Below are 14,882 nucleotides of genomic sequence, written 5' to 3' on the forward strand. Positions count from 1 at the left end.
AACTTTTTTTTTTTTTAAGATGAACCTTAAGAGATCTCTTCTAATATCACCATTTCCCAATTTTTATTATGATGAACCTCTCAATATCCTATACAATCAGGTCACAATTTTGTAACTTTTTTTGGCTGCACTAGAAAATTAGCATTAATGTAGAAAATTGTGTATTTGTATGTGTATATAATGTATATAATGTATATACTGTATGTGTGGGTGTGTATATATATATATATGTGTATAATGTATGTATTACACATGACACAGATTCTCATAAAAAATACATTTAAAATAAAATTAACTTTTAAAAAAAAAACACACAAAAAAACCAACCTGACCATTCTGGATCATCTTCTAAATGTGTCTTCTCTCCCGCCCAACTAATAATGAATTTGGTCTGGAATGCCGAAAACTATTTCCATGAGATTCAGTTGTAATTTTTGTAATTTTTTTTTTCCGTTAGTATTATTTGTACTCAAAAATACACAGTTTGTAGGGAATGCACAGAAGCACTTCATTTCCATAATTTGTAACTCACGTGATTCATTTCATAAGTGGCGGATTTGTTGTTTTGGTTTTTTTTGTTTTTTTAATTCATGGTGCTCTTCGTGTATGTTTTTGAATATTTTTTGTATGTTTAAGAATGTTTGCATTCGAACCAAAATGTGTACTTGCCAACCACTGTGTAAAACCTGCTTTGTTATGCACCAATGTACAAGATCCCAGTTCAATCTCGTATGTGGGGTTTTGGGTTTTTTTTGTAGAAATAGAGCTGTTCAGGGCTGTTAAGGGTCTCGGGGCACTAATCAATTATCATATATGTGGCAGATATTGATGAATTTCATGGATCATTTAACAACCTTAGAAAATACAACTTTAATTTTCTTCCATGTAGCCATGTTCTACTGTATTGCTTTATACATTATTTTAAGACCATAGTGCTGGGATGTGTAGCCTTTAACATAAAGGTGTATTACCTGCTAACATTTACTTTGCTTCATTTTTTTTCTTGATGGCAGTTTTGTTTGTTTCCTCTAAATGCTTTTATTAACTCAGGAGTAAATGCAATTTAGTAGTTCATTAATAAGCGACCCTTTACATTGTACAGAAATGCATCCTAAAACGTCTAATCACCCTCTATTTGTCGACATACTGTACGTAAACGTGGGAATTATCAAATGGTTCTTTTTCAGATGCGCTAGTTACTTATTTATGTACAAAGTTATTTTGAAATTGTCAAGTGGCCAAAGGTATTTTTCGATGGCGATTCATAGGTTGGCAAATATACATAGAATGCTAAAAACACATTCTTCATATTTTTGTTAATTTTAAGGGAATGTAACAATACCTCTTGATTTGCACTCATAACCCCATCAACAGTACAACTTGTGTTGAGATGGTACCCTACTTTAATGAAAGGGGTAGCCATACCCTGTAATACCTTGAGGATTGTGAGGCCTATATTGGTGTGAATTGGGTATCACAAGTTGCACTGTATGTCTTCAGATGGTCTTGAAATGTGGTTTTTAATGATGCATTTCTCCCAATATATTCATATTTAAGAATATGAAACTCTACCTCAACCTCAAGTGAAAATATTCCATTTATTCAAATGAAATGTTTTTTTGGTGTGTTTTACTTATGGGTTACATACAGTTTTATGTGCATGAAATGGTTAGGTAGATTAAATTTTTTCCAGGGGAAAACTACAATGGTAGGTTTGTTATAATTGAAGAAAGATTCCTGAACCCTATAACCTTTCTGTGTTTTAGTAAATATAGAACAAATGTGTGATATGGGCTGTATATTATTAGATATTACACATATACCAGTAATTAGGACTCTTTACAGTGAAACCATGGTGCTCGGATGTTCAATTTTGTCTTCCAGTAATATGCCTTTATTTCCATATAATACAGAAAATGGGTCAGCAGTGTAGAACGACGATTGTTATATTACTTTACTATTTAAAGGATGTGCCAATTTTCATCTGTCACAATAAGGTGGTAACCCTACTCCAAGACTAATAGCTGAAACACATGCCTAATGACACTTATACTTTTCCTTATAACACAGTTAATGGGGAAGGAGGAACTACACAATGCAGAGTGTCACCCCAGGTTCACATGTCATAATACCTTCCTTTTATTTATTTATTCTATTTAAAGGCTCAGAAACAAAAACTGTTTATAATTCAACACTTACTCAGGCACAAGCATGAGATCAGATCGTGTACCTTATCTCAACCTATTGAATATCAGATGCCAGCAATAAACATTAAATATTATATATGTTGGAATAATTTCCCAGAATCTTCATTTATCAAAAAATATTTAGTTTTATTTCTCATGATCCAAATGTGTTTGGGCACTGAACTGTAAATCAATTCCTTATGTATCATAGCACAATGGGGTTTATTCACTTAATTTCCTTTGGAGAAATCTCACGCATTAAATAGGACCAGCTCAGCCCTTTTTGCCGTAGACAAGTGTCAGTGTTTCCCTTCATAATAAATAGTAAAGAGAGAAAGTTAAAACCACAACTCCTGCCAACGGTTCTACCAATTCTACAGTCAACTCTCCCTTTAGTGTATAAGCTTCAATCCAGAATCTCATCATGAAAATAGTATTTAACCTTAACCAGAGGCCTGAAGACATAATTGAAATACGATGTTGAAACATCACCTAAAAGTTGTAGCACGTTTTGTTTTGGGGGTTTTCTTTTTAGTGCGAATGTAAAATGACTCCTTTTTTTTTTTTTTTTGGCTACCATTCATTTAGGTCAAGCAGGCCGTGGGCTTAAAAGGACTCTTTCTGAGAAATCCAAAACAAGCGTCTCTGGACAGTCATGCTGCTGGACAGCTTCACCGGAAACATTCCATTAGTAGCCACCTTTTAAGGAGGACTGCCAGCGCTCCTACTAAAGGTCAGCAAAAAAACAAAAAGGGCTTTCCAGAAATTGCCATTGACTCCAAAGACAACAGCTCAGAAGGAGCTAGCGAAGACAGAGAGACTGACGATTGCTCTCTACCCCGCTTTGATAAAGAGCCTGAAAGTGCTTCTCCAATCCTACCTTCCAGAGATGGTACTCCCGCAGAATTAAACAGCAAGAGTATAAAAGGTAAGAACTTTAGTTCAGGTAGAAACAAAAGTCACATCCGTATTTCTAGGGGTACAGCTTTCAGTGAAACCATGCGAAGGGCCGAAAGAGCCCCCCTTCAAGACAGCCCATCTAATAAACCAGGTGTTTTTGCTCGCTGCGCAATGAATGGTTCTGGTAGGATTGGAATGGCTACTAATTGTATGAAATGCATGATTGGTTCGAAAGAAAGCCCAGATTTAGAATGTAAGTGGAGCGATAACACCGGCCGACCTATTTTAAGCGAAATTCCAACTCATGATCAGTACAGTGGTGGTGGACATGGAGAAGAAAGGTTGGAGTTGAACTATTATGGGATCACAGATCAGCCAAGAAGGCAACAGCCAGATTTGTTAGCACTCGGCGACAATGGCAATTCTGATGATGTACCCAGAAACTCTCAGTCTCTTGTAATCCTGGGAAAGAAAAATGGCGACCCCAAGTGCGCTGGGATGAAAAGTCATCCTAGACAGAGATGGCAGTGCCAAACTGGTGGCAAATACGGGAGTACCGTCAATTTGGTCCCTGCTGGCAGTGGTTCAGTATCTTCCAACTCTAGCAGCCTAGAAAGTCTTGGAAGTCCAGAGTTATCTTTGGGCTGGCATGAAAATTCTCGAAGGCAAATGGGCACCCTACAAAGGGAGATGAATGCCTTATACGTTCAAAAGTTGGAGGAAATTCGAAGTAAATCCCCTTTATTCTTTACTGGTAAGACGACATTCATTCCAGCCATTACCAATGTAGTGCTTTCCATCACACCATAGAGTTTGAATAGCTGTCCATCTAGTGCTGTGATTAGAGTCTAAATCCATTAGTACCATATAGACGCTGTATAGTATAGTCATGCATTCCACATCATGTGTGTTCTTGTATTAAATAATAACCACATTGTTCTGTGATGTTAACTTGCCAACCAGAGCAATTTTGTTTCAGTCTTTCCTATAAAGAAATCCCTGTATGATTGTGTCAGACTATGCTGGGAAAATAACATTCTGGATCCCTGAGTGACGACTTCTTTCCCTGTGATGCTTCTTTTCTGCAAACCTGATACAGGGGGCTTTTGGATATCACCAATAAAAGTAACATCCTAAATAAGTGTAACATTAGAATTATACAAAAAAATCTAAATTGTCAACTAGCATATGTTTTTAATTGCCTATTTAGTCTTCTCAATTATTTGTTGTCTTTTGGGTAATGTGTGACCCAAACAAAAACATTTACTTTGAGTTTACACAGAGCTGGCAGAATGGCTATTTGGCACTTGGTTGGGGAGATAGGAACTTGTCGAATATTATAATATAATTTGCATTTACACCTTGTGCTTTAATCACATACCCGCATTCTAAAGAGGACCCTCTAACAGTTGTCATGTGATCAGAAACAAGGATTTCTTACATGGTCTTAAGATTTTAGTGGTTTATTTGTTTTAGAAGCCAGACAATTTGCATGAAAGTGCACAACGGTGATCATACAGGTAAGCTTTACATACCCAGGGCAGGAGAGCTCTCTCTAAAACATCAGCTGGTTACGTAGTAATCTGGGGAGCAGATCTGCAAACCCATATGCTGCGTATATCAGACCATCTCTTATTTTTCTTTTGCCATATCGGAGTCGGTTGGTCGGCCACCTACAATGAGAAGCCCTTTTTTGTTAAATGTCACCATTGGTGTTGGGTGGGACCAGGTTGGGGCCCAGAGCATATTATATGTTGTTTGATTATATGGGTTGAGATATAGGCGGTAATGCGGTATTATTAAAGCCTTCAATAGAAGAGGTAGAAGCACACAATTACATAATTCAAAGTTTGTGAAAAGTATGAACGCTTAATTGGGCAAAAAAATGGCCACAGTGGATGTTTTATTATCTGCTGTCAAAAAGTCTCTGGTTAATGCTATACTAAGCTACTTGTGACTCTGACGATAAATTTAGCAGCTGTGAATATGTAGCTTAGTGTTAAAATATGTAACGTAGAATATGTAAGTTAGTGTTAGAGTTGATACTCTTTATTCAACAAAGCTGTGATAAAATTAGTAAAAACATGAATAATGACTTTATGCTATGCACTGATTTCTCAAAAAAAAAAAGTTTTTCATATTAAAAGATAAACGGGGTATTTCAAAAGGGTCTGGTGGAAATGATCTGGGAGATCCATGAACTTTCTTTTTTGCTTCTCACTTGCTGACCCTTGGTTTTTTTATGACAAGTGCTAGGTTATGTCTTATGATGACCACTAATGATACCTGTGCCAGTTAGATTTCCCTTCCACTATACCCAAGGAACGGCATAGCCCTCAGTGGCTGTGACTGGTATAGATACTGAAAGTCTTGTTGTGAGGGGAAACAGCTGTCCAAGTCCCCCTGCAGGGCATTAGCACAGCTCCCTCTGCTGGTAGGTGCTGCACTGTACACAAATACAGGAATATTATAATGCCCTGAGATACATATGTTTGATATAAAAAGGATTAAACAGTGAACGTCTGTTACTGATTATTTAGTCAGTCACATAGACACATTAAGTGAAAAATATGTCATACAATCCAAAATAAAAATGTAGTAATCTATTAATGCAGAAGTCTGTTGTGTGAAAACTGCCAAGCAGTAAAAGCTGCAGGTTTGGTTTTTTTTAAGCAAAAAATTGGAGTTAAGCCAAAGTAAAAAAAATTTTTGATTCTTTAACTGGGGTTTTGGGGGCAGAGATTCCCCAAAATTCTAAAGACAACATAAACTGCTCTGGTTGGACCGCATCACGTAGCATTTTCTATGAAGTGTCTTGTCATTCTTCCCTCACGTTTTATGTTTCTTCTAATTTCCTTAAATTCTCCCCTAACTAACTGTTCTCCTCTGTTCTGCTTCTCCGTCTGTACTTTGCCTCTCTCTCTCTAGTTAAAGACTGAATGGACAAGCGAGTAAAGGTAACCCTCTCTTACTATGCTCATGCATCATGGAAAAGAGTCTGTTTTGTGATGTTTTTTATTTACAAATTTTGTGCATACTTCTTGTGATTTCGTCTCTACCCAACACTGGAATACATAAACATTAATTTTCAAGGATTGCAATGGAAATCCCCTGGATCCCCTCAAATCCAAACTAGCCATTTTGTTTTAGGTAGAGTTGAAGTGGCCAGTCCTTAGGTTTGACAGTTCTCTTGTTAAATGGCAGATCTAAAGGTGAACCCCAGCTGCTGCAACTTGTGATGCCCAGTGTGCCTTATAAGCTGAGGATCATGGGAGTTATTGTATACATTGCTTGGAGTGACATTGTATTGTGTGCCTGTGTTGTTGGCATGTTGTATGTACCAGTTGGACCTTATATATGTTTCTTTAGTGGATAATGTTGATTAAGATCAATTTTTCATCTTGAGAAGCCACCTTGATTGATTGGTTTAGTAAATCGATGACATTTGTAATCATGAGAAGGGGCAGATGGAATTTTGGAGACTTGTATTTACATGAAATATTTTAGTATACTAATTAAAATACCAGCAGTATTATTGCAAATCATTTCTGGGAACTGAGTGAGAAGAAATATTTTTATGGATAAGGATATGTGATGGGTGACATGACCATGTTCTGGCTAGTGGAGGGCTCACAGCTTTTCCAATATATCAGCCCAAAACTCATCTGGCAGGTAACACACTCCAAACATGTTATCTACTCCTTCATAACTATGTGGAAACCATAGATACACCCATTATAATTGTAATTTTTACATTTCTGTAGACTTATCAAGTTCTATTTTTTTTTTTTCTCCAGACAACAGACAAATCTCAATTTATAGGTCGGTCTCTTCATTATGCAGTCTGGAAACTATTACGGAAGAGCCTTTGTTTGCCAAGGAAGTTCCTTTCATTGGTCCGACTTTTCCTCCTCAGCCAACTGTCTCTCTCCAAAAGAAAAATAGTGCCCCACATGATCAACCCAAGGAATCCCAATCTGAATGTAATCACGTGAACAGTACCTCTGAAAACGTGTACCTACCAAATAAACTGAATGGTGAATTTGCAATGACTAATGGTCCACTTTTAGATCATGGAAGAAACCATTCAGGAAGACCTTATAAAGACAAGAATGGAAATGTATTGAGTTACCTCAGTGAGAAAGGTGAAACCACAGTAACCTTAACTTCAACAAAGTTAAAACCAGGAATGTCTTTATTAGCTGATGTTTCAAAAAATTGCACTGAACATTGTCAAGTAAAACAGAGTTTAGCTGACCGTTTTACCAGTAATAAAGCTGAGGGAAATAAAACAATGCATTCTCAACCACCTGAACCACAAATAAGACTTAAACCACACATGAAACCTTCCTTAGGTTCTACTTCTGTTCAAAAACTGCAGTACGACAGACTTGTTCAGCAACCAACAATAGGCCGTGCTGGCCCACCAACAATTGTAAGAAGAACAAAGAGCGAGGGCCAAGTAATTGCAGGCTGCTCAGCCTTAAAGTCTCCTGTGGCTGAAGTGTATTCAGATGCCACCATCAACGATAAGATTTGGAGCAAATTAGAGTTGAATAGTCATAGGGACAGCATGTCTTCGTCTTCCAGTAAGTCATCCAATGACACAGTGATTGATCTGTCTTTGCCCAACTTAGCTCAAAAGAGTTTGCTTGATCTTGATATCTCTGATGATGACTTTGAAAACTTACATCTAAAAAATACCCTTCGTCCAAGATCGGCAACAACTTCAGCAAGAGAAATGTCATTAGGTGTAACTAAAAGCAAGTCCAATCCTAATCTAATGTCCAATAACCAAGCAATAGACGACCTCAGTCCAAGACCGTTGGCCAGGAGCCCTGAAGAAGCATTGCCACCTTTGCCACGACGGAACACTTGGAATAGACTGTATGTAGAGAGCCTAAAACAGACCATTAAGAAGCCCAGCACCGATAATAAACCGTCACCCAACCAGTCAATGTCCAAAAGTCTTGGGGATCTAACCTCAGATGATATTTCCAGCAATTTTGAAAGCAAGTACAGGAGCATAAGCAGAAGTTTCATCACTAGGTCAACAAGGACACAGAAGAGACCAGTAGGCATGAAGGCTCCTATTACATCTACAGATGCATTAACAGAGCAACTAAGGAAACTAACGAGTTTTCAGAGAGAAAACGATATCACTTCTCCTACAGATTTTCAACCTGTTCAATATGATGAAGATGGAATGAATCTTCTGAGAAGAACATCCTCAAGGAGTCAAAGCAGAGTGAGATACATTGCAAACAGAGCAAAGCAGGCTCAAGAAAGGCAAAGACTTCAAAATCTGTGTCAGATAAACGGTAATTCCTTAGAGGAAAGAGGGAATCCTGAAGGAGCCTGTGCAATAACCAAAGGCATCTGTATGGATACTGTGACACCCAAACAGCTTGCATCTGAATCTTTGGACACGTTTGGGCCATGATTATATATGAGCACATGTAGCATTTATGTTCCTGTAAACAGTGTGTTTGATAAATATGTCCATGCAAGATATACCTCAAAGGGAACAGAAGAAGGTAATTCCTTTTGTGTTAGAAACTGTACAGGACAGCTTAAATCCTAAAGCACTTAAGTACTGTGTATTACAATTTAAATTGGTCAATTTACACTGGGTCTGCAGTTCTTGAACTGCGTTGCTATAGTCTATTTTTAATCAGATGAATCTAGATCATAACCTTATACTCTGGAGGTACAGCTTCACCTCTGGCACAATTTATCTTGACACTGATATTCGCACAAATGCAAATTTAAGGGCCAATATACAGAATGCTATCTTGATTCCTATTGCTTAAACAATATGTGAATTTATTTTTAAATTGCAGCTGTACATAGCACCTTTTAAATTACATTTTTGTTTGCACTGCCATACAAGATTTTCAATATATGGTATGTTTTAAAAAAATAAAAAAAAATTACATTTTAAAATTCTTCCTAATGTATAAACAGTATAAAACAATGCATTTCCTCATTTTTTTTTTGGTTTTAGTTTCTCAAAAGTTTTCATTACAGCATTGTGCTAGATGTTCATTTTAGACAAATGTATTAGTGAGAAAAAGTGTATATTTTTTAAACTTCATTTAAACATTTGTTGGGTTATTTTTATGATCTAGTTTTTTTTGTCATATTAATATTCTGTATATTACAAAACTTTAACAATATGTTTGTACGCAAACTGACTATACTAAATAAAAGTATTTAACCTTATCGCCTTTCTATTTTCTGATAAAATAATTTACCATTTTTATTAAACTTTATTTTATTCAATGGGGCATCTCAATGCTTTCACTGCTGGTGTAGAGCATAAATATACGATCTGCACCGAATTGTAAAAAGATATTTGAAGATTTTTTTGTTTTAATGTTTATTTTGCAAAAAGCTAGTACATAAATCATTCCTCCCACTTTTTAATTAAAACAATGCACCCCAAGTTAAAGTATGTTTTGTGAGTTTGACCAAATTGAACACTGAGGGGCTCAGTGAGGTCATAGATGGTGGTGTGATCTTGAGGTAGTAGCACGACAGTTTGTATCATGTGTGAGCTGCCTTGAAGGCAATGCGAGCGATTGTGTCTGCGTGTTAGAGTAAGTGTGTGTGAGACTGTGTATTGGAGTGAGTGTGACTTTCTGTGTAGGTTAGCTACAGTGGTAGAGGTGAAAAGGGCTTTTGGCTTTATATGTCCCCTTGGCCAGAAGGTGCAAGCCTTCCCCTGATACCAGTATCTGTTAATGCTGAAAGCCTACTACATAAAGTTATGCACAATTAAGAAATTACCGATCTATTCAACTTTTCATTTGAGGTTCATCATAGCCTGCCTGGAGTAGTCCTGTATTTCTCCAGCCTGTTATCACAATGAATGATGAAAAACTTAAAATATTCTGTCCTTTTCAGTTCCATCTTTTCTGTTTTCTGACCTACAAGTTAAATTTCTCGGTTTGTAAGACCAGGGGTTGCCTGATGGTTCCGCTGGCTCTGTTAAGTCTGCTTACTCTTCAAATGATTGTCTTTATGGAGGTTGGGGAGGTACTTGATGGGACGTAATATTTTATCTTTCTTTCATCTCCTGATGTCCCTCTTTTGTAGGAGTTCAAAATGTTTAATGGATATGAGTGTATCACAATGTTATACATACCTAAAAGTCACAATATACTATATATAGAAAAAACCTAAAATAACATGTAATTTAAACGTTGGGAGAAATAAATGTATTGTCAAGATTCTGCATGCTATCATTAAAACAGATTTACTAAAATGACGCAACACAAGAAAAATATAACTTTTTTTTATTCTATTTTTTTCTCACACAGTCAAGGAATTCTAGACTTCAGAACTTACTGATGAGGGTTGATATGATAAAATGTTCCTTTTAAACAGTTAACTGTATCCCAAGAATAAAACTGTTTCTTTATATAGCACCAAACACATTATGCAGCTGCGTGCAATGAGTAAATACATTGTAGAAATAATTGGGGACATTCGAAGTTCAGTTCTTGAAACCGACGGTCATTGAAAAGAGTGTGCGCAGGAAAAGCCCTCTCCCTAACTGTGTGTATTCATTAAAGAAAAACTATGATGGAACAGCTTTTAGTATAATTAAACCTTAGAGGGCCAACCATGTGTCTCATACATGGTGACACCCTACAGTCCCTCTTATTGAAAACAATCACAAACACAAAAATGTGTTTTCTGTAGGAAGTGTGCCTGCCAATCTTGATTCTAACTCTGGGTTAGTATAGTTCCTTATCTTCAGTGGCGACTCTAGAAACAATATATAGGGGGGGCACACAAGATACCACAGTCAAACTGGGGGGGCATTCATAATTTCCACCATTAAATCATACCACTGAGAAAATATATATATATATATATATATATATATATATATATATATATTGCCAAAAGTAATGTGCTATGGAATGATACCTTTTGTTATTGGACTAACATAATACTAGGTCATTCAACATGGGAAGCCTGAAGCCACAATTTAGTACGACTAACCCTTGAAATAAATATTATAGCATAAATAACACAATACCTTAACTTTTCCACTAAATGATTTCAGGGCCTTGAATGTTTTGTCCCCTGAAGTCACTACAACTTCAGGAGGGCATTTTATCCCTGGATAAGTATAAATTAAATAATTCCAACTGCCAGGAAACAGATAACCAAACACACACACCAACACGGGCTCTGTCACACCGACACCCAGACACACACACCAGGACAGGCTCTGTCACACCGACACCCAGACACACACCAGGACAGGCTCACACCAGGACAGGCTCTGCCAAACCAATACCCAAACACACACCAGGACAGGCTCTGCCAAACCAATACCCAAACACACACCAGGACAGGCTCTGCCACACCGACACCCAAACACACACACAGGACAGGCTATGCCATACGGACACCCAAACACACACACACCAAGACAGGCTGTGCCGCACCAACACCTATACGCACACATACCCCAGGACAGGCTCTGGTACACTGATAACCAAAAACACACAAACAGCAGGACACAATCTATGTCACTGACATCTACATCAGGATGAATTTTTCACACTGCATTGTTGTTTATATCCCCTTAGTGTTTTTGACCCTTGTGTATTGATGCCCCAGCCAGCACCCTTTTAGTATAGATTAATGTGGTGCCCCCACACCCTTGTATAATCACCTTCAGCCACCACTATTTGTATTAATGCCCCCAGCAAGCCCCTCCTTTTATTATTGATTTATGTGATGGCCTGTCACATATACGCATTAGACATGCATTTTTATCTACATAATGAGTACTTATCTCTTTTAAGTAAAGACTATGATTGAAACATGATTTCAAAATTACAGCTGAACTGGCAGTTTCGTTAATATTAGTTCCTGCTGCTGATATATATATATATATATATATATATATATATATATATATATATATATATATATATAAATATTAGCCCCAGTTGCCGATATATATTATTAGTCCCTGCTGCCTATATATATATAAATATATATATAAGACCCTGCTGCCGATAGCAGGTATAGATCAACACATTAACACACAAACCCAGCTTTGCATGCATAGATCAATTGAAATTCACTTGTGATCTCAGCACTGAAGGTATATATCAAATCAACAGAATCAGACATACAAATCCTGTATTTGCAGGTATACAATAACAATATATAAAACGTAGCATTGCAGGTATAGATCAAATAAATACATGGAAACAGCATTGCAGGTATTACCGTATTTGCTCGATTATAAGACAACCCTGATTATAAGACGACCCCCAAAAATCTGAATATTAATTTAGGAAAAAAAGAAAAAGCCTGAATATAAGACGACCCTATAGGAAAAAAGTTTCCTATAGTAAATGTTAATTCATGTAAACTATTTTTTTTAATAAAAGCTATGATTGAGAAAAATATTTTGTTTTTAATTCCTTTTATTTTCCAACCTGCCCCCAGTTATGCACATCTGCCCCCAGGCTTGTCCCTCTGCCCCATAAATGCCTTAAACCCCTATATGCCACTGGGCCCCATGATATGCCTTTTAACCCTCTAAATGCCACTGGGCCCCATGATATGCCTTTTAACCCTCTAAATGCCACTGGGCCCCATGATATTCCTTTTAACCCTCTATATGCCACTGTGACCCATTATATGCCTTTTGACCCCCTATGTGCCACTCTGCCTCCAGACATGCCTTATAACCCTATATGCCACTCTGGTATTTAGGGGGTTAAAAGGCATGTTATGGGGCTGAGTGGCATATAGGGAGGTATTAGGCATTTCAGGAGGCAGAGTGGCGTATAGAGGGTTAAAAGGCATTTCTGGAGGCAGAGTGGCATTAAGGGGGTTAAAAGGCATTTCATAGAGCACTCTGCCTACAGAAATGCCTTATGCCCCCCATTTAACCCCCCCCCCAAAAAAAAACAAAAAAACTTACCGGTGCTTCTGACTTCCGGTGTGTTGTCCGGGCAACGTGTAGACTTCTGCTGCAGCCGGAAGGATGTGCGGCTAGCAGGGGGGGTTGTCTGCGTCCATCGCGCAGACCTTCCCCCGCTGTCAGAGAGAATTCCCCGGTGAGTGCCATCTTTGCCCTTCCACAATTACACATCTATGATACACACACTCATTAACTCATGCTCTCCCTCATTCAGACTATTCATCCACATATTAACTCATGCTCTCCCTCATTCAGACAATTCATCCACATATTAACGCATGCTCTCCCTCATTCAGACAATTCATTCACACATTAATGCATACTCACGCATTCACACAATACATCCACACATTAATTCATACTCACTCATTAACATGTACCCCTTCTGCCTCCCTTATCACTTTCTACCCCTTCTGCCTCCCTTATCACTTTCTACCCCTTCTGCCTCCCTTATCACTTTCTACCCTTTCTGCCTCCCTTATCACATTCTACCCCTTCTGCCTCCCTTATCACATTCTACCCCTTCTGCTTCCCTTATCTCTTTCTACCCCTTCTCCCTCCCTTATCACATTCTACCCCTTCTCCCTCCCTTATCACTTTCTACCCCTTCTCCCTCCCTTATCACTTTCTAACCCCTCTCCCTCCTCTTTCCCTACTCACCCCCTTTGTATTTCACTCACCTTTAAAGTCCTGCGGCGGGAGAACGAGGCTTCTGTCTTCACTCCTGAGCGCCGGATATGATGTCATATACCGGTGCTCAGTATGAAACGCCGGCACTGCGGCGGAGGTAGAGGCCTCGTGGAGGAGAGTGAGGGGGGTCGAGCGGTTGCTCCCCCTTGCCCCCCCTTGCCCCCCCTGTAGCGACGCCACTGCTTATCTTTATATCTAATCTCTCTAACACATTTTCCCTGAAGTGATATTTCTCCTTTAATGCATGGGAACAATCATGCAAAACTAGAAAATCTGAAGTCAGAATAACTCCTACTAGTATACACATAAGATGTATAAGATATATATATTAAGCATACTAAAGTGTATGTAGGATTTTGGAAAGTGGCAGACTATAAACTCTAAATGGGGTAATGTGGGCCAATCTAAGTAATTGTGCTGCCTGGGTCCAAGGATGACATGTGGCTTTTGTGTCTTGTTCTCACTCACGCTCTTATTCTCTCCCAGGGTCTCCCTACCTTCTCTGCCAACGGCTTCCATGTCCTTCTTTTTCGCTGCTCCAATTCTTCTCTTGTCTATTCTGGTTCCTCTGTCTTCTTTTTTTTTTTTGTCCGCTTCTGTGTGAACCGGGGCTCTTAGTCAGGGGAGTATTTGGCACCTGGGGCGGATCATATTTGGCATATATTTGCACAGACTACCACAACACATATGCACATACTAACACACATTTACAACCAACACACTCATGTTAGCACATACTCCCTCTCTCACACACATACACACATGCTGACACACACTTACACACATACATTTTTACAATGCTTCAATTATTCATAGTATTGATAAGATGGTACAACATACAATGTTTTTTCTTAATGAACAGAAAATGTCAATGCATTTTTAGGGTAAAACCTAATTAAAACGATCTACATTTGCAGTGAATATCATGTTCATATAACGTTATGTTCAGTTAGTTGAAGTGAAGAGAAAATAACCCCAGTAAGTCTGGGGGAAAAAAAGTCAAACGCACAAAAATGGAATTAAATTAAAACTGTCTTAATAACTGGTTACGTTAGAGAATCCTCCACTATGGGCCAGTGTTTCCATGGTAACTGTAACCACAGTGATTTTGGCTCCTCGTCACCATAGAAGCCTCTGTA

The 14,882-nt window shown here is 38.1% G+C and overlaps 1 protein-coding gene across 1 annotated transcript in view; it reads left to right on the plus strand.

The window, feature by feature from the left end:
- The window catches only part of LOC149297940 (1-phosphatidylinositol 4,5-bisphosphate phosphodiesterase eta-2-like), a 76,927-nt gene extending 68,398 nt beyond the window's left edge, over nt 1-8,529 (plus strand). Inside the window, exons 21-22 of the mRNA XM_089487822.1 lie at nt 2,775-3,840; nt 6,884-8,529. Coding sequence (XP_089343948.1) covers nt 2,775-3,840; nt 6,884-8,529 — 2,712 coding nt within the window. The remainder of the gene's footprint in view (nt 1-2,774; nt 3,841-6,883) is intronic.
- Nucleotides 8,530-14,882: the final 6,353 nt, after the last annotated feature.

This window comes from Sceloporus occidentalis, unplaced genomic scaffold (assembly GCF_023333645.1).
Source record: "Sceloporus occidentalis isolate IW3139 unplaced genomic scaffold, rSceOcc1.0.p SCAF_35, whole genome shotgun sequence".
Taxonomy (NCBI): domain Eukaryota; kingdom Metazoa; phylum Chordata; class Lepidosauria; order Squamata; family Phrynosomatidae; genus Sceloporus; species Sceloporus occidentalis.